Source organism: Cervus elaphus, chromosome 17 (assembly GCF_910594005.1).
Source record: "Cervus elaphus chromosome 17, mCerEla1.1, whole genome shotgun sequence".
NCBI classification, from domain to species: Eukaryota; Metazoa; Chordata; class Mammalia; order Artiodactyla; family Cervidae; genus Cervus; species Cervus elaphus.
The window spans coordinates 21,468,370-21,490,146 of record NC_057831.1 but is presented as its reverse complement, the minus strand read 5'-3'; the positions used below and the strand labels follow the sequence as shown (position 1 = coordinate 21,490,146).

Sequence of the window (21,777 nt, the reverse complement as noted above, 5' to 3'; positions counted from 1 at the left end):
ACTCTCAGGAGATTAACATGCCACATGTTACAAGCCAATAATCTATCCTTTGATAATTTAGCTTATTCTTTAGCACAGACCCTCTTCACAGTTGAAAATCTGTATTTAACTTACAGTTCGCTCTCTGTATATGAGGTTCCTCCGTATCTGCAGTTCACACCCATGGATTAAACCAAGTATCAGAGCAGATCATGTAGTACTGTAGTATTTACTGCTTTAAAGGTTTGCATAGAACTGGATCCGCACAATTCAAACTCATGCTGTTCAAGGGACTGTATCAATGGTTGTTCTCTGTATCTCTCTATGTGTATTATTATATCCTTAACTTAAATCAAGCTGTTATAACACACAAAATTAAAAATAATAGATTCTCCCTTTACATTCTTTGATGTCCATCAGAGGTTTACACATTTCCAAAGACATCTCAAGCGACCTGTTTCACTTGGGCTAATCACTTACTCATCTGTAAAACAGGCATGCTCTGGGTTTTGCCTGTATCACAAGGAGGCTGGAGGTGGAAAGCAGCACGCACAGCAGGATGGAAAAGCAGTAGCATTCAGAGCCACGCAACCACGAATTCTACTTCTGGCTCTGAAACTTACTAGCTGCGCGACCTCGGTCAAGCCATTAAACTTCTCGGAGTCGCAACGTGAAGTGGACAATCTCTACCTTATAGGGTACATGCACGCACAACATACAACAGATGCTCAAGAAAAGCTAGCTATTATCATAGTGGTGCCATGTAAACTATAAGACATAATGCAATGTAAATGCAATGTGTCCACAGTGATAATAGAAAGAAAGAGAAAAATATAAAAACAGAACTGGCAAGAGAAGCACAGTACTGGGAGTGTGAAAAGTACAAGATGTGCTTGGAGAGGGGTAACATGACATAGCTGAAGGAGAGCACTCCTGATTTTTATTCTCAAGAATGCGAAAAGCCATAAAAGGCATTTGGAGCAAAGTCTAACAAGGCAGTATCTACACTTTAGGAAAATACTTTTTGGGAATGTGGAAGATGATATGGAGGAAGAAAAGCCAGGGGCATGACAACAACTTGGTTAGGAGACAAGAAGGCATGAAATTGGACTGGAACAAGGGGAACGAGGCAGAGCACTGGGTCTGGAGGTGAAGAGCTAGATGGCTGTTGTAACAGTGCAAGTGAAATAAAGGGGTAATCGGTACGTTACGGGTGTAAAGCAATAAAGAGGATAAAGAAATTTAGATGGCCTTCTTGAGTAAGAGAAAGGAAAAAGTGAAAGCGTGAAGGTGTTAGCTGCTCAGCTGTGTCCGACTCTCTGTAACCCCATGCACTGTAGCCCGTTGGAACTCCTCTGTCCATGGAATTCTCCAGCCAAGAATACTGAAGTGCGCTGCCATTCCCTTTTCCAGGCGATCTTCCCAAACCAGGGATCAAACTCAGGTCTCCTGCACTGCAGGCAGATTCTTTAGATTCTTCACCATCTGAGCCACCAGGGAAGCCCAAGAAAAGAGAAGGGAGATTCAATATGGTTTCAAGGGCCTGAGTGGGTGACTGCTGCTAAGTCACTTCAGTCGTGTCTGACTCTGTGCGACCCCATAGACGTACCCCGTCCCTGGGATTCTCCAGGCAAGAACACTGGAGTGGGTTGTCATTTCCTTCTCCAATGCATGAAAGTGAAAAGTGAAAGTGAAGTCACTCAGTCGTATCCAACTCTTAGCAACCCCATAGACCGCAGCCTACCAGGCTCCCCCATCCATGGGATTTTCCAGGCAAGAGTACTGGAGTGGGGTGCCATTGCCTTCTCTGGAGTGGGTGACTAGGAGAATGTTAATTCAAGAACAAGGGAGGATGAGTTTAGTTTTGTACAAGAGGAATCAAAGGCATTTAAAAAGATGTCCAATAGACCCCAGGAGAAAGACCTGAGTTTCTTATGTAGACTTGGGAGTCATCGCCATAGAGATGAGAAGTAAATCTGATAGGGCTCAATGAGAATCAGAGTTTAGAATCTATAAAATAATTATAGGAAGGAGTCTTAATAAATGTAAACACATTTACACAGGACTAAATAGGACAGAGGTTGGCTAAATAAGTCTCTACCAGCAGTGGACTCAAAAAGACATAACACTGTACAAAAATGAGAACCATAGTATCTACAAAAATCTTATTAGTTTACTACACTTATCCTTTTTACATTAACCCTACCCCTAAGAAATAAAAGCTAATAAAACCATAGGGTTCCTTCATGCATATAAGTTAGGACTGGTCAAAACTCAGTGCTCCTCTGTTTATAATAGCTGGGACATGGAAGCAACATAGATGTCCATTGGCAGACGAATGGATAAGGACATTGTGGTACATATATACACAACAGAATATTACTCAGCTATAAAAAAGAAGGCATCTGAATCAGTTCTAATGAGGTGGATGAAACTAGAGCCTATTATACAGAGTGAAGTATGTCAGAAAGAGAAACACCAATATGGAATTTGGAAAGATGGTAACGATGACCCTATATGCAAGACAGCAAGAGACACAGATGTAAAGAACAGACTACTGGACTATGTGGGAGAAGATGAAGGTGGGATGATATGAGAGAACAGCATTGAAACATGTATATTACCATATGTAAAATAGATGACCAGTGCAAGTTCAGTGCATGAAGCAGGCATTCAAAGCTGGTGCACTGGGACAACCCAGAGGGATGGGGTGGGGAGGGAGGTGGGAGGGGGGTTCAGGATGGGGGACACGTGTACACCCATGGCGGATTCACATCAATGTATGGCAAAACCACCACAATATTGTAAAGTAATTAACCTCCAATTAAAATAAACTAATTAAAAAAAAACTCAGTGCCTCTAAACTTCTGCCTATGAAATTCAACAAAATCTTTTCATATCAATAAATATTCAAAGGCAACTAATTCAAAAATGTCAATGTTTATTTACACATTGCATATTGCAAAAAGCTTGAAGGAAAAAAAAAAAGAGGTTTCAACAGGAAGTTAATGAGCAAATTCTGTCTGTTTCTAGCACTTGGGGGAGATTGAATCTCGGCGTTCTTAGAGACTGGAATCCTGATGGAAGACCTTCAGATGTTCTAATCACTTGCCAAGGAAGTGCCATACTTGATCTGCGTTTAAAATGGGGAAGCAGGTTGTTAGGGAAGGGGTGAAGAGGGAGGGAGGAAGAAGAAAGGAGAAGACAAATTAAATTTAGACTTTCTAGAAGTATTTAGGCAGATAAAAACAATCAGAACTTAGGGTGACACACTTCTATACTTAAAGTCACTCACCTTTAAATTCTTGTTCTAAGTTCTCTCATTTGGCTCAGGTCTGATATTCTAGAGGCTCCCACTTTATTTCATACATCTTGCTGGGTTCTTTAGTCTTTACTGTTTAATACTGAAGTTAAGTATCCTAGCTGCGGCATGAAAGGTCTAGACAAACCCTGTACTGTAAAATGTGACTGCCTGTCAAATAGCCCAGATGGAAAGTATTGCAAAGAAACAATCTGTTACTTCCCCCTATAAGAGCTTGCCTCCCCAAATCTATAGATTTGCTCCTTTCTAAACATCTTCACAGTAAATAGTTCTCATTTTTTCCTCCAAACTTGCAAGTTGAGTATTCTAATATATTAAATAAAAACAAAAAGACAAAAAGCCTTGCAATATTTTAAAAGACAGATGATACATAAATATTTTGAAATTTTTACTACAGAACATTTTTGTTTCTCACAACAGCTTTAAATAATGGTAATTTAAAAATTCTGTTTTTAATTATACTTTAAATTTTAACATCTTCAGTTAAAATGAGTGGGAACTTCCCTGGTGGTTCAGTGGTTAAGTATTTGCCTTCCAGTGCAGGGGACACAGGTTCTATCCCTGGTGGGGACCAGGGGAACTAAGATCCCACATGCTGCAGGGCAACCAAGCCCATGTGCTGCAATTAGACAGAAGCCCACGCACCACAACAAAAATCCCGCATGCTGCAACTAAGACCTGATGCAGCCAAATAAATAAACAATAAGAATATAAAATGAGTGATTCATTAAAATAATGATAGATGATAAATAAAATCTCACCAATGCAGACATTAGAAGTCTTAAAATTTATCTGAACTAGCTGGAAACTTAGTACTTCACCAACAAAGTCACTGCACAAACTATTTTCCAGACTAAAAGTAATAAACGTGCTCCTTATTTTCTGAAATTAGAAAATAACTGATTTCATCTATAAGTTTTAATGACTATTTTAGAATGTACTTAACTTAGTTTATATCATTTTTAATCTACTGCATTTTTTTGGTCTCCACTACTGTAAACAAATAAATTTACATATCTAGCTCCTTAAAAACCAACATATACCATACCTTCTTCATTACTTCCTTTATTCAATGAAAACGACACCTGAAAGAATAAGAACAGAGTCTGTTATAACAAATATTTAGATGTGGAAACTATACTCAGAATGTTTTTTTTTTTTTTAAAAACCATAAAATTATAGAACAAAGTTTACACACAATGGTTCTCTAACCTGAAAAAAGTGAATACTCCTCTTTACCTTTTTATTGTTATTGCCCATTCTTTTAAATAAACAAACCACAGGCTTAAGAGTTAAATAAGATAAAAAGCATTCTTAAAACTATTTTCTCTCATTAACCCATGGGAACTACTGAGAATATGAAGAGACATTTTCTTTCAGTGCTTCCTTGGCTGGTTCTTTAGAATAAAAATCCAATACACACGTTCATAGACGCACATGCACATATGCAAAGAAGCAAACAAACTATTTAGTTGTCTCCTAGAGTATTTAAGTTAATTTTTCTATTTTGATGACTGTGCCAAGATTCTTAGAATAGACATAATCTGTGGTAGACAAGATTGAAAGAAAAGTTTTTCTGAGATAAAAGATTTTTTCCTAATTATGAATACATTTTTAAAGTTTTTTTCTTTTTTTAACTTTATTGAGAGATCTATTACTCACAGAGAAGAATGTAGAAAGCTCCAAAATATTAGAATAAAATCTATGTAACCATCACCCAAGTCAAGAAATGGAACATGCCAGCACTTCCCCAATCATAAGCTCTTCTCCCTGAGGAATAACCACCACCCTGATTTTATAACACATTTTTCAGATTTCAAATGTAATCATCAAGTTCTAATTCTCTCAATCTGCTCAGCCTTGGCAGGAAAGAGGCTGATATTTGAGGTCAGTGGCAAATGGGACCATGTGCCACACACCTGAGTATTCAACCTAAAAAGCATTACAGAAAAGAAATGAACATGCTATTCTAACTAAAGCATTTATCATTAAATCTAAAAAATAATTCTAAGAACTTGTTATTTATTTACTTTTAAAATAAATTTCTTAGTTGGCAGAATATATTCAGAATGTATAAAGCCCCATTTTGTAAAAGAAAACGAACCATAACACTCAAGAGATAATAACTATGAAAGCCTGGGAATAAAAGTTTTTTCACATTTTTCTATAATAATACTAATATATGCCAAAAGAGAGACCAACATTAAATTGATTCTTAAACATAACACTTACAGAAAATGGAAGAAGAAGAACAACAAAAAAATGCATAGAGCTACATTGTAAAGTGACCTAATCCCAACCCTCACTCCCAAGAGTCACCATCACTACATTTTCCTTGTAAGAAATAAAGGGAGGATTTTCAGTTACTTCCTTCTCCTAATTTCTCTATAGGGGATGAATGTGGGCACCCTCCATTCATTGAAGATAAATTGTCCAGGAAAATGAATTACTTTACGAGTGAGTGAAAGCTGCTCAGTCGTGTCCAACTCTTTGCGATCCCATGGACTATACAGTCCATGGAGTTCTCTAGGCCAGAACACTGGATTGGGTCCCTTTTCCCTTCTCCAGGGGATCTTCCCAACCCAGGGACTGAACCCAGGTTTCCCTCATTGCAGGCAGATTCTTTACCAGCTGAGCCACAACATACACCCATTCTAAACATGCGAGCTCCTCGCCTCTCCTGCTCCCAAAGTATTTCTCATGAATAATCATTTCTTTAATTTCTTTCAAACAAATCTAGTGTTTTCATTACTGAAATGTTACTCTTTTAATCAACCAAAGAAGGCTTGCTCTGGCCTCTGTCCATATTCATGTGTAAACTTAATGCTAAATTAATATAACTTTAATACAGCTGCTTTGTACTCCTTCCGATAACCCCACTGGATCCCTGTGAAAGCATTTTCACCTGTAGGTTACATTTGTTCAAACTAATAAGCAAACATGATACAACATAAAATCTTGCTTTACTACATGATATGAGGATTGATATTCTTTTACTTTATTATAAGGATTCAAAATGAAAGATAAAAAAGTTTCTGATTTTTCATTCAAGTGCAGTAGGGTTTCAGCTGAATTACATTACCTTGGTTGGGTATTCTCTCCTGGCATTATGTTTCCATGGTTCATAAAGCAATTACTCTATATTCATGTTTTTCTTCTTACAGTTTTATTGAGACGTAACTGACATACAGCATTTATAAGTTTAAGGTGTACAGCATAATGATTTAATTTACATCATGAAATGATTACCACAATAAGTTTAGTGAACATCCATCATTATCATATATATACAAAATTAAACAAAAAATTTTTTCTCAGGATTTACTTTTTTTAAAGATTTTTTTATACAGACCATTGTTACAGTCTTTATTGAATTTATTACAATATTGCTTCTATTTTATGGTCTTGGTTCCTTTGGCCATAAGGCATGCGGAATCTTAGCCCCCCAACCAGGGATCAAACCCAAACGCCCTGCAATGGAAGGAGAAGTCTTAACCACTGAATTACCAGGGGAGTTCCAGGACTTACTCTCTTAACAACTTTCACACATAGCATATAGCAGTATTAACTATATTTACCATGCTTTACATTATATCTCTAGTACTTACTTATAACTGGAGGTTTGTACCTTTTGCTGCCTTCATTTAATTCTTCCTCTTCTCACTTTCCACCTCTGGCAACCACAAATTTGATCTCTTTTTCTATGAGTGTATGAATGACCTACCCCACTATGTTAGTTCTTGGCACACAACATAGTGATTTGGTATTTCTATACATTACAAAATGATCACCATGATTAATCTAGTTACCATCTGTCACCACACAAAGATATTACAATGATACTGACCATATTCCCCTTCCCCTTGTTGTACACTTCATCCCATCATTCACCTATTTGGTAACTGGAAGTGTATTCACTTTATTTTCACAATTTCTTTTCTGATTTATGAGTCAATAAAACATGACCAGTTCTTAGTTATCCATACAAGATGTAAGAGTATTTTAAGTTTGTCTAAGTTTAATAAATGTTCTCTTCCTTTCACGAATGTATACAATTGGCTAAAATATTTTACTTTCACCTTCTTTGTTCATCTTTGAGTGGTAATGCAGTGAAGCTTTTAAGCGAAAGCTTTTTAAGCTTTTAAGGAAAAAAGGAAAACAAAGAAGGAGATATAAGTTGACTAGAATCAGATCTGGATTTATCAAGAAAATACCTTATTTAAGGTTTTTTTAATAGTGAGCTGCCACCAAGATGTTTATTTTCAGAATCACAAATAAGACAGGTCTGTATGGCATGAATATTATAGTGTGACCTCATTAGAAAAATCACACCCACAGAAAGTTTCCACTCTAAGGGAAACACAGCCGTCTTTGACAGAGACGGACAGTGAGTGCCCACAGAGGGAAGGTCTCGTGCGGAGGCAGTCCAAGCAGTCCAGGTAAGAGAACCTCCCAGGCAGACTGACTTCAAAACTTAGTTCTGAGGTGCCTTGATTTCAACAACCAGACGCCAAGGATGGTCATCTTGTTCTGAGATGTGCAAGGAAACTGAGGCTGCCGTCCTAAGTAGCTCTAAGCAGAGACGAAGCGCACGCCCAAAGGAAATCATCTGAGAAGCATGCGGCTAAAAGTCCTGTCCAACAACCCTAATGAACTGCAACATTATTCTGCCGGTTATTACTTCTCATATTTGAAACTATTTAACAATATTCACTCACTGGTAATTTCCTATTAGGGCAGAGAACCCCAAAATACACACTTCTAAACTACCTGGTCTATCGATTATCTTTGTTATGGGCCTCTAGAAAAATGTAAATATAGCTTTGGTATGAATTTTTTAAAAAAAGACTCCGACTCACATAAGACACTGTTGATGATGGATTTAGCTCTAAAGTCCTTCCTCTGGATTCATCTTTGACTTAGTATGTAAATACAAACATGCATTAATAAGACTGCTGGTAAACTTTAGTGATGCGAGATGGCTAGAGTATATGTTGATGGCGTTAATTGCCACTGGAATTCCTTCTAAGGCCCTGGTCTCCTGAATGCACTGTTCTTTACAATTCAGCCAAGAAGTCTTGACATCAAATATAAAATGATCATCCAAAATTTCACACAGCACTGCGGATATACTGATTTACTGAATAAATAAGATCTACCCAATGTAGTCAGAACAATACTTTTAATTAAACTTGAGATTTCCCCTCACTTTTTCCCTTCAAAGCGCTGCTCTCCGTGCATCCACGCACCGTCGGCACTGTCATCGCCTAGCCTGCTGTGCTCCAGATTTGCACTCCGGAGACTGCTTGCAGTGGAAGTCTGGTCAGGCGAAGGCGAAAACAAGTCAGCCTGAGACAGCTAAGACTTCCCTGGGAGGCGTTCTATCCTCCCAGTGTTAGATGTCTTTCCCCTTTGGGAAGTTTTCCATCACTACAGTGATCTAAAGGTTCACAGTATCACAGGACTGGGTCCCTGCAACTAGGCAGGAGTGTGGTTACTTTTTCTCCTTGGCCTCAATTCCAGATTCTAACAGCTTTAAATCTCTGTGGCTACCGGGCTGCGTAGGATCTGAGGCTAGGCTAGGATTCCACGGCAACGAGTCTGGTTCTCTCTCTCAGTCCTGTGTGCACCGAGATGTGTGCAGAATCTCACAAAGTTCAAACTTCGTTTTTTTGTTTTTTGTTTTCCTTCCAGTAAAATAACTATAATCAGTGCATACTAAGTTCTTACCAAATAACCTAATTCAAATTTCTCCCAACTTTGCCTGCTGCCCAGAGGGTGTCCACTTCCAGAGAGAACAGAATGCAAGGAAAGTACTTGAACAGAAAGAAGTGTGGGGGAGAATTTTAGGGCAAAAAATTCCCAGACAGGATAAATGGTTAAGTACCACAATGAGTTATTATGTTGTGGACACTGACTCACTCTTTCTCCTAATCCTTTCTGCTTAAGTCTCTGAAAAAGGACTACACTTCATAGAATGATGTAGACTAGGTTGACTTTGCCACTGCCTATGCATTAATGAATGGAACGGGATACTTCATGAAGAAGTGCTCTCTTCATCACTGGAAGTAGTCAAGAGGCTGGAATACTCAAAAAATATTCAAGAAGGGGCTTCTCTCTGTGGTCAAATTAGTTTGACAATACTATTAATACAATAGAGACAACAAAACCCAGTATTTAATTAATACTTTCTAGCTGCTCTCCATTTAACCTGGACTACCTCATTCAGTTCACAACAGCCCTCAGCACAAGGAAGATACTATTATTAGCTCCTTATTTTATAAATAAGGAAACCAAGGCATAATTAAGTTAAGCAATTTGCTTCCAACTATGAGTAAGAGTTGGGATTTGGATATAGACAGTCTGATTCCAGAAAAAAAATTTTTTTTCCTTTAAGTTTTACTGAACCAAAACTGACATGGGATAAACTGCACACACTTATAGTGTATGGTTTGATAAGTTTTGACATATACAGACACACACACACTCATGAAACCATTAACACTATTAAGATAATAATCATAGTCACTATCAATCCTAAGTTCCTTCCATTGCTGTGATTGTAATCCTTCCAACTAATCACCTGTTCTGTGTAAGTATACATTAGTGTCTGTATACTCTAAAATTATAAACGGTATAATACATGTATATCTGCCTTTTTCTATTCCATAAAATTTTTTTAAAATTTAGCCATGTCATAGCATGTATCAATAATTCATTTCTTTTTATGGCTGAGTATTTCCTCACACAAATATACCACAACTTATTTCTATTGATAGAAATATGGTTTGTTTCCAATTTTTGTCTATTATAAATAAAGCCACCATAAATAAGTCTCTGTACGGACAAAGACTTCCATTTCTATTGGGAAGATATCTAATTAAGAGTGAAGTGGCTAGATCATATGGTAGGTATATGTTTAACTTTCTAAGAAAATGCCAAACTGTTTCCCAAAGTAGTTTTACCATTTTGCTTTCCAACAAGCAGGGTGTGGGAGCTCCAGTTTGGTTTTCAATTTGCAGATACACATCCTCCTAATGACTGGTAAAGTTGAGCATCATCTCCTGTTTTCAGTACATCTTCTTTGGCAAAGTAACCATTCAAATGTTTTGCAATTTTTGTGGCGGGAGGGTGATGTTTTGTTTTCTTATTATTCAATTATGAAATTCTTTAAGTTCTAGATACAAGTCCTTTTATCAGGTATACAATTTTCAAATATTTTCTTGCAGCATGGAGCTTATTTTCATTCTCCTAAGAGTGTCATTTACAGAACAAAAATTAATTTTGATGAAGTTCAACTCAACATTTAAACAAAACAGATTGTACTTGGACTGCAAGGAGATCCAACCAGTCCATCCTAAAGGAGCTCAGTCCTGGGTGTTCACTGGAAGGACTGATGTTGAAGCTGAAACTCCAATACTTTGGCCACCTCATGCGAAGAGCTGACTCATCTGAAAAGACCCTGATGCTGGGAAAGATTGAGGGCAGGAGGAGAAGGAGACGACAGAGGATGAGATGGTTGGATGGCATCACTGACTCAATGGACATGGGTTTGGGTGGACTCCGGGAGTTGGCAATGGACAGGGAGGCCTGGCGTGCTGCAGTTCATGGGGTCGCAAAGAGTTGGACACGACTGAGCGACTGAACTGAACTGAACTAGTGTTATAGCTAAGAAATCTTGCCTAACTAACACAAGGTCAAAATTGGTTTAGTTTTTTGTTTTAAATTTTGTCCTAGGATACACTTTAGAGAATTATAAAACATAGTTCAAGGTATGGATTAAAGTGGGTTTTTTCCCCCATATGGAATAATCAACTATTCACGAACTGTTTGTTGAAAAGATTATTACTTCAAAAATCAGTTGTCTACATATATGTAGGTCTATCTGTGGATTTGTTTTCACTGATCTCTAGTTTTACACCATTACTACACTCTTTTCATTACTGTAGCTGTGTAAAATGACTGTAAGTCAGGTAGAATTAGTTTTCTAACCTTGTTCTTCACAAAGTTGTTGTGTCTAATTCTAGGTCCTTAGTATTTACATACATGAGTTTGCTGATTTCTACAAAAAAGTGTATTGAAATTTGATTGATCCTGCATTAAACCTGCAGATCAATTAGAGAATTGACATCATAACAATATTGAATCTTCCAAGTCATGAACATGAAATATTTTCCCATTTATTTAGTTCTACATCTATGGGCTATATGTGATAGTTTTCAGGGTTCAGGATCTTCACATAATTTTTTTCCAGATTTATTCTGAAGTGTTTCACATTTTTGAAGCCATTATAAATAATGTATTTATGTTTATTTCTAATTTTTGTTGCTAATACATAAAAACACAACTGTTTACTGTGTACTGAGCCTATATCCTGCAACCTTGCTAAAATCACTTATTACAATAGCTTTTAGGTTCATTTTATTGAATATTCAATATAGACATTCATGCCATCTCCCTTTACAACCTGGGTGCCTTTCCTTCTTTTTCATGCCTCACTGTACTGGCTAGAACCTTTGGTAAATGCTGAATAAAAGTAGCAGGAGTCAAGGCCCAGAGTTGTGTTTACAGAAAGATATTTTAAGTGCAGATTTAATTTGTTTATACCTATTTCTTCTTCAGTGAGCTTTGGTATTTTATGTATTTCAAGGAATCTGTCCAGTTTCATCCAAATTCTGAAATTAACTGATGCAAAGTTTTTCACAATATTTCTCTATTGTTCTCCCAATATCTCCCAAATCAGTAGTGATGTCTCATTCCTGACATTAAAGATTTGTCTTCTCTTTTCTTTCCTGATCATTCTGGCTAAAGGTTTATCAATTTTGCTGGTCTTCACAAAGAATAAAGCTTTGGTTTCATTATTATTTTTTTTTTTTCTGGGCATTCAAATTCTGTTAATTATGAAATACTACAAAAACACTGAAAATGTAAAGACCATTATAACAAATATCTATTCTCTCATTTCCGAGTGTTAGACAAAAGCAACTTAGAGTATTCCTTTCTGATTACCTATATACCTCCTATGTCTGTAATGTCTTCGTTTTCATTTTGGATATTGTTATTTATGTCTTCTCTCTTTCACGGTCCTTCCTGTAATGGTGGTTTAGTCGCTAAGTTGTGTTCGACTCTTGTGACCCAGTGGACTGTAGTCCTCCAGGCTCTGGAGCTCTGTCAGGCTCTTCTGTCCATGAGATTCTCCAGGTAAGAATATTGGAATGGGTTGCCATTTCCTTCTCCAGGGGATCTTCCCAACCCAGGGGTTGAACTTGGGTCTCCTGCACTGCAGGCAGACTCCTGACCGACTGAGCTACCAGGGAATTAAGTCTGTCCATACTGTCAGCTCTATATGAAGAAAACCCAGCTTCTGTTTTAACAGATCCTTTCTATATCTCCTTGTTTTCTATTTCATTAAATATTTGCTCTACCCTATATAATTTTTTTTCCTATAATGTGAAAAGACAGGGAAAAAACAGAAATTGTTGAGTTGAACATTTAGTCTCTCAACTTTCTTTCTTCATTGCTGCTGTATATTTAATTTCTCTCAAAAACTGTTATTGCAGCATCATGCAAGTTTTGACACAGAGTGATTTGGTTATTCTTTTTAAATATTTTATAATTTGTTACAATTCATTTTTTTGGCATGACATATAGTAGTGTTTTTAGTTTCCAAACAACAAAGATTTGGGATTTTTTCCTTTAATATTTTTTAACTGATTGGTAACTTTGTCATACTACTGACAGAGAATGTGGTCTGCATTACCTCAACTCCTTGGCAATTTTTTTCCAACTCTCTTTGTGGCCTAACATATACTTAATTTCTGAAAGTGTCCACATGTACTAAAAAAACAATGTATTCTCTAATTCTGTATGTCTATTAGACAAAGCTTATAAATACTGTTCCCATCTTCTCAACATATTTTCCAAATACTTTAAATATAGTAAAGGACCCTAAAAGTAGCATCTTAGATCCCAGTCATCAAATCAACTGTCATTCAATATTAATATTAGATCTGAAAGGAAAACTACATGTGTATGCACAAATGCACACTCATGTGTGCACATGCATACACAAAGATACATTCTTTCTTCCCTATAAAGGCTCTGAACCTTGTTTCCTGAAAGAAAGCTTCCAATTTCTAGCCACATAGTATTTAAAAACTGGGAAAGAGTTCTACAATTTTGGCTATTAAAAAAAAAGTGACACTATCCAAAAAAAATATAATTGGGTGGTTCAGTAGGTAGCCAGTGGTCACACACAGTACCCTGGACACACACAGTAACAATCTGTCTCTGTGGATTCCAAGTGTGTTCAGGTCTAGGTAACAAACTTTGTTTTGGACACAGCCATGCCTTACATAATTCAAGCGTCTATACTTATAAACAAAATTCACTAACCTTCCTGACCACTTCAACTCTCCTTATCGTCCTTAGATCAACTATCTTCCTTAAGATCTCTAACCTAAGTATCACAAATTACTTCTGTAGATATTTTCTGTTTTGTTTCTAAGATGCTTCCAAATTATAGTCATCAGGTTGTCAGCTTTTATTTTTCTTGGTTATGGTAACACTATTTTTCCTAATTGATCTGTACATATTTTTGGGTGACTACTTAATGATTTTAGGGGGGTCTCAATGCTACTACACTTAACTGTGTTTTGATGTTAACATGTTCAAAAGTATATGCTTTCTGTAACAGTTCTATTAATCACTCAAAAGCTTAGTCTATTTCTTTCTTTCAGTGCTTTAAGAGTATCTGTTCATCAAAGCAATTACTTTATCCTAAAATCTCACCTAATCAATAGACATGACTGAGCACACACACATACATCTAGAAAGTGAAAACTTATTGCTATCTGGCTTCGTTTTAACCATTACTTCAGACTCGTTTAACATCTATACATCTATCTAAAGATAATATTACCTAAGTTGATTAACTTCTAAGAATGAGTTCTCTTATTCTAAGCCCACTAATAAACCTTGGGGTTATAGTTTGTTTCCATATAGGCCCAGGATTGATGTGGTCTGAATATGATCAAATTTGATGGATGACTGTGATATTTTAAGTTATTCTGAGCAAGCAAAGGACAAACAAAAGTCGACAATACTTTGAAGTCACTGCAACATTCAGTATATAGCAATAGAGAGATATGGGAATCTATACCTAAGCAATGCTGATTCAAACCCCTCAATGTGGTTTTGAAGATATAAAGTGAAAGTTGCTCAGTCATGTCCAACTCTTTGCGAACCCATGGACTGGCCAGGAATTCTCCTGGCCAGAATACTGGAGCAGATAGCCGTTCCCTTCTCCAGAGGATCTTCCCAACCCAGGGATCAAACCCACGTCTCCCGCATTGAAGGCGGATTCTTTACCAGCTGAGCCACCACGGAAGCCCAGGAATACTGGAGTGGGTAGCCTATCCCTTTTCCAGGGGATCTTTCCAACCCAGGAATCAAACTGGGGTCTCCTGCATTGCAGGCGGATTCTTTACCAGCTGAGCTACCAGGGAAGAGAGAAAATGCCAAGTCAAAAAATGCTCTGACTATAAAAAATTTCACTATTACAAGTTGATAAAATCCTCATGACTAAGTGTTACCTAATCTGAACTCCAAAATCACTAATGAGGCTGCTAAAAGAGCAATTCTTTGACTTGCAAATTTTTCGTGGTGAAATCCCATATACAGTTAAGTTCCACTAGGGCTGATGAAGGACTACCTTCTCTGCATTTTTATTTTCTACTACAGCTTTCTCAGTGAAAAATCGGCATAGCACCTTCTTCATCATTATGAAACAGAGCAAAGCTACCAAACCATATAATTAAATCTGGATGTTAATGTTTCTGAATTCTAATCTTGTCCCCCAAATCTAACTACCTAGATCATATCCATGTCCTCCAATTATTTTTTAAGAGGACTTTTCCTACTAACATGTTAGGAAATATTTTTTTAAAAGATGTAAGACAGAAGCTTTCATCTTGCAGCTAACTTTAAAACAAAAGTCTGTTATACCTATCATTTATAAATTCAAAACTAAAAAGGAATAGTTTTTTTTTTTTTTTTTTGGCTGCAGATGGGATCTTGTTCCCTAACCAGGGATCGAACTCTGGTCTCCTGCATGGGGAGTGTGGAGTCTTAGCCACTGGACCACCAGTGAAGTCCCATAAAGTGAAGTGGTCTTAATCTGAGATTAATGGGAGACTACATGAATAAAGATAAAAAGATATTAACTTGTTTTCCTCTATTTTTTTCTTAAAGAATAATAAATGAGAACTAAGTTCAGAGTGTAAGCAACACAAGACACAAAACTGAAAACTTGGAGAAAATAAACTGACATCGTAGTGAGCATGATTATCAGGGCTCCCGGCACCTTCCTTGCCTCCCTGAGCCCATTCTTGCCAACACAGCCGCCGGAGTGATCTTGTTAAAATCTAAGTCAGATCATATCATCACATCATACCTTTTCTCAAAACCTTTCAATGGTTCCATCTTATCCAGAATAAGAAATGAAATTATTAAAATAGTCTTTACAGGGTGTTCACAACGTCTTTCATAATAATTTGCCTCCATTTTCACCCCAGATCCAATCATTTTTGATCTCAGCTCCTCCTTTCTCTCCTATATTCCCCTACTCCACCAGTCACTGTGGCTTCTTGGGTATTTCGTGAACACATCAAGTACCCACTTGCCTCATGTCCTTCGGTCCACAGTGTGAATGCTCTCTGTTCGGACAGTCAAATGGCATAGTCCCTTACCGTCTACAAATCTAGATTCAGGTCAGTTCTCGGTTCACGAGACTGTCCCCCACTGCTTCCTAGTCACTACACTGCACGCCCCCCTGACTCCAGGCACTGTATCCCCTCTTCTCTGGCTCATTTTTCATCATTGCATTTATCACATTCAAAAACACTTTATATTTCACTTGAGTATTTATTATCCATCACTGCAACTAGAATGTCAGCTATATGAGGACAGGTTTTTCTATCTTTTCTGTAATACTGCATCTCCAGTACCTAGAATCTAACCAGACATAGCAGGCAATAATTAAACAGCTTATTAATTAGTGAAAAACAATTCAAAGCAACCATTTGAGTAAACATTTTTGTTGGTCCTGAAGTAAACAGCTAAACTCACTAGTTTTCTATCTGATAATTAAAGAAAAAAAACCCAGAAACCTTTAATTTATAAATGGGATTTCTAGCCTAAGATCACTCCTGAACATGCTTTAATAGCAATATTACTTGATTATCTGAATTTGAATTTTCTTAGCCAGGTCAAGTATTACTTTACTAAATTCAGTTGCCTCAAGGCAGCATTACTCACTAAGACCTGCAAAAATCTGAAGATATCCTCCTTAGAGAAGGAAAGTTTGTGAGGTAACCAAATTAAATGGAAAAAAAAAAGGAAAAGAAAGTTATTTATTTTTTCTTGAGACAAAATGCACCTGTGCCAGCAGCCAGTCACAATTTAGACCCTGAGTGGTGGATAACTTGTGAGGACAGGTTAGTGCAGAGGAGTGCTAATGGATTTAAACAATAATAAACTGGTGAAAAATAGTATCATATGAAATCAGTTAAATGGTTAATGTACTTCAAAAAACAGAACAGTAAAAAGTTTTAAAGCTAAATTCCTTGGATAAAAAATAACTTTAATGTTATTTTTTAATGTTATGCTCCCCAAAAGACATGATACATTTCACTGATAGACTTTTCAGAATTTCCGTTAGACTTCGCCATGACATTTATTAGAATAAAGGATGCTTTGGACATCTGTTGCTTACCGATTCAACTAATGATCTTGCTTCCTCTTGAGAGCAATGGAAAGGGCTATCACATACCTGCACATTTGTGCTGGAGAGGAAAAGAGAATATAACTGTTAAACGGGATAAAAAAGGAGCAATTACCAAAAATAAAACCAACTCTCAAACACTTTACATTTAAGTGTATCAGTTCAGTTCAGTCGCTCAGTCGTGACTGACGCTTTGCGACCCCATGAATCGCAACACGCCAGGCCTCCCTGTCCATCACCAACTCACGGGGTCCACTCAAACCCATGTCCATCGAGTCAGTGATGCCATCCAGCCATCTCATCCTCTGCCATAGTCCCCTTCTCCTCCTGCCCCCAATCCCTCCCAGCATCAGGGTCCTTTCAAATGAGTCAACTCTTCACATGAGGTGGCCAAAGTATTGGAGTTTCAGCTTCAGCATCAGTCCTTCCAATGAACACCCAGGACTGAGCTCCTTTAGGATGGACTGGTTGGATCTCCTTGCAGTCCAAGGGACTCTCAAGAGTCTTCTCCAACACCACAGTTCAAAAGCATCAATTCTTCGGCACTCAGCTTTCTTCACAGTCCAACTCTCACATCCATACATGACTACTGGAAAAACCATAGCCTTAACTAAACGGACCTTTGTTGGCAAAGTAATGTCTCTGGTTTTTAATATGCTATCTAGGTTGGTCATAATTTTCCTTCCAAGGAGTAAGCATCTTTTAATTTCATGGCTGCAATCACCATCTGCAGTGATTTTAGAGCCCCCAAAAATAAAGTCTGACACTGTTTCCACTGTTTCCCCATCTATTTGCCATGAAGTGATGGGACCAGATGCCATGACCTTAGTTTTCTGAATGTTGAGCTTTAAGCCAACTTTTTCACTCTCCTCTTTCACTTTCATCAAGAGGCTCTTTCGTTCTTCTTCACTTTCTGCCATAAGGGTTGTGTCATCTGCATATCCGAGGTTATTGATATTTCTCCCAGCAATCTTGATTTCAGCTTGTGCTTCATCCAGCCCAGTGTTTCTCATGATGTACTCTGCATATAAATTAAATAAGCAGGGTGACAATACACAGCCTTGACGTACTCCTTTTCCTATTTGGAACCAGTCTGTTGTTCCATGTCCAGTTCTAACTGTTGCTTTCTGACCTGCATATAGGTTTCTCAAGAGGCAGGTCAGGTGGTCTGGTATTCCCATCTCTTTCAGAATTTTCCACAGTTTATTGTGATCCACACAGTCAAAGGCTTTGGCATAGTCAATAAAGCAGAAATAGAGCAGATATTGGCAATTTGATCTCTGGTTCCTCTGCCTTTTCTAAAACCAGCTTGAACATCTGGAAGTCCATGGTTCACGTATTTCTGAAGCCTGGCTTGGAGAATTTTGAGCATTACTTTACTAGCGTATTTACTTTACTAGCTTTACCAGCGTGTTTAAGTGTATGATCCCAGCCAATAGTTACAGAGTCTCCAGATCTCACTTGATAACACACACTCTCTCTCTTTCCCCCCTAATCCCACCTCAAAAGGAGACAAGGGATCTTCTAATGTAGAACTGTAGGAATGTGATTAAGATACCCTAAAAAAGGACCGGCAGGAATATAAATTAGGACAAATGAGAGTCTTGTACATTCCTTCAGGCAAAGTTATAGAGTGTTCCACAGCACTGTACTCTTCAAGACTTGAAAAAAAAAATCAAATGATAGTATGCTAGTATACAAATTTAAATACTCTTCTGGAATATGTAAAAGGCTATTCCACTACCCTTCACCTTTACTGAAGAAAAGAAAAACCAAATTTGACCCACAGACTGAGGATCATAAGGAAGAATCTTCCTCTAAGTGAGGGGATAAACACTGTAGAGTCTCAGACAGGTATAAAAGACTAAGCTCAGTGGTGAGAGGAAACCACATGAACACAAAGACTGAGTTTCTGTGCAAGTGAGGAAGTTCGGCAAGGCGCAGACAGCAGCTGCTCCCACCATCAGTAAAGGTTCTGTAAGTCCAGAGCCTTCAGACACAATGGGGACCAGCCTACTCTCTCCACAAGTATGCCACCCACCACGTCTTTCTTACTTCCTAGATGAAAGCATAGGCATTACTCCCCTCAAACTTTGTAAGTCTGATTTTTAAAAATATTTCATCAAAGAAATCAGATTAAAGTGGATACAGAAAAAGGTAGTAGAGAAGGGAGTTAAATTTTTTCAAAATTGAAGAAATCAATGATTAGCAGATCCCTAAGGGAGATAATAAATAGATGAAACACACACACACATGCATACACATATTCACATACACATGCTCCCCAAGTGGATCTGAGGGATACACTCTATCAAATTTATTTTGGCAATGGCTTTGTGAAATATTCTGGGACATATATGATAAAAAGATCTGTCTAGCTATTTATCTTTTAAACTACATCTGTCTATAATCAGATACTGGGTACACAGTGATTATGAAAGTGGCAATTTTGCTTTCTACTCAGACTCAATGTGGAACTTGTTTTCATTCCTTGCATGAATGTTGATGTTTGATGAAAGCTGGTATTATCATCTTTAAGACTAAACTACTCTCTTCTCCACAGTCCTTGTTTAAGTAAGCCAAATACTGAAAAAGGTAAGGTCTTATAAGTGAGATGTTTCTCTAAAGAAAATCTAAATTTAAAAGGAACAAGGCAAAAAAATAGACACTGCGAACTCTTAAGTGCTACTCCTCTGAAGAAAGCATGGTGTATAATAAATATGCTATACATAAGGTCTTACGTGTATAAACATGGCATCCAGTCCTATTCACTTCATGGCAAACAGAGGGGTAAAAATGTGGAAACTGTCAGATTTCATTTTCTTGGACTCCAAAATCAACGCAGACAGTGACTGCAGCCACTAAATTAAAAGATGCTTACTCCTTGAAAGAATAGCTATGACAAACCTAGACAGTATATTAAAAGCAAAGATATCACTTTGCTGACAAAGGTCTGTCTAGTCAAAGCTGTGGTTTTTCTAGTAGTCATGTGCAGGTGTGAGAGATGGACCATAAAGAAGGCTGATCACTAAAGAATTGATGCTTTTGAACTGTTGTGCTGGGGAAGACTCTTCAGAGTTCCTTAGACAGCAAGGAGATCAAATCAGTCAATTCTAAAGGAAATAAATCCTCAATATTCATTGGAAAAACTGATGCTGAAACGCCAATACTTTGGCCACCTGATGTGAAGAGCTGATTCACTGGAAAAGACCCTGATGCTGGGAAAGATTGAGGGCAGAGAAAGAGGTGACAGAGGATGAGACGGTTGGATGGCATCACTGACTCAACGGACATGAGTCTGAGCAAATTCGGGGAGATGGTGAAGGACAGAGAAGCCTGGCATGCTGCAGTGCATGGGGTAGCAAAGAGTCGGGCAGGACTGCAACTGAACAACAACAACACAAGGTTTTTAACATTATAACTACACCAAAGGGAAACATTCAGCGGGGATTCTGGGAAAATGATGATGAGAGAAAAGGGAGTCTTCTGTAAAAATGGTTGTCAGATAAAATACAGAAAATCCAGTTAAGTCTGAAATTCAGATAAACAGCAAATTATTTTTTGTATAAATATGTCCCAAGTATTGCATGAGACATTTAAAGTCTGAAATTTAGATTTGAGTGGGTATCCTGTATTTTTATCTGTTAAATCTGATAACCTATTTCTAAAGTAAACTTCTAGTCCCACAACAAAGCAAAGCCATCAACAGAAATGTTAGGCAAGAAAAAATATTCAAGCCAGAACTGTAAATTTTAAAAACTGAGTATGTTAAAAAATATCCCCAATAAAATATCTCGACAAGTAACCAGCAAAACCTAGGAAAGTCAATAGGCTTTGCCATTTTTCACCCTGGACAGATTATTCGCATGGCTGTTTAGGAATGAAATTGAAGGTATATACAAATGGACTTAGGAGATTCTTGCATGATATATAACATACAAAAGAGGAGAGATAAGAAGTAACAAAGCCCCTTGTTACTATTGTTGCAATAGTAACCACAACAATAACAACAATAATAATAGCATTTTATTGCCACAAATAATGCCACCGTCCTCACTAACATCCTTCTAGTTAATGAAGAATATAACCTGGGTTGCAATATGCTTTCCTCGGGATTTACTCTGGATGTCTGAAGGTATGATAAAAGGCAAGTTATCAAGAAATATTTTTATTTCCTCTGAACTGGCCCTTATATAAAAATAATTTACACTGATTCATATTTATTGATTGATTCAAAAAATTATTCTTATATCAACATGTTTAGGACATTTTTAAATGCTGGGGACACAATACTGAACCATGGAACCTCCCTGAATATTAAAATATTCAGGGTTCTTTCTAGCTATGTCTAGGCCCCACAGGAGGAAAAGCAGTATAATCCCTGCAAGGAAGGATGACTAAACTAATGGTGCTTACCATAAATGAATGAAAAATAAAGACGAGGGGGAACTTCCTCGGCAGTCCAGTGGTGAAGACTCCACGCTATGCCTATGCAAGGGCCTATGCAAGGGCCACAGGTTTGACTGCTGGCTGAGAAACTAAGATCCCACATGCTATGCAGTGCAGCCAAAAATCATCATCATCATCACAAGGAAGAATGTGCTGCTTTCCTTTTAATAGTAAGACATTCAACATTTTGCTCTAAATTCATAATCACTGTATAGCCTTTGCTGACTACATCATTTCCTGACCA

The 21,777-nt window shown here is 37.5% G+C and overlaps 1 protein-coding gene across 2 annotated transcripts in view; it reads right to left on the bottom strand.

Moving 5' to 3' along the window:
• Positions 1-2,903: 2,903 nt before the first annotated feature.
• The window catches only part of PPA2 (inorganic pyrophosphatase 2), a 91,092-nt gene continuing 72,218 nt past the window's right edge, over positions 2,904-21,777 (bottom strand). For both annotated transcript variants that reach the window (XM_043870961.1, XM_043870962.1), the window contains 3 exons: positions 17,076-17,145; positions 4,350-4,386; positions 2,904-3,112 (listed from right to left, as the gene is read on the bottom strand). In XM_043870961.1, coding sequence (XP_043726896.1) covers positions 3,084-3,112; positions 4,350-4,386; positions 17,076-17,145 — 136 coding nt within the window. In that variant the 3' untranslated portion in view covers positions 2,904-3,083. The remainder of the gene's footprint in view (positions 3,113-4,349; positions 4,387-17,075; positions 17,146-21,777) is intronic.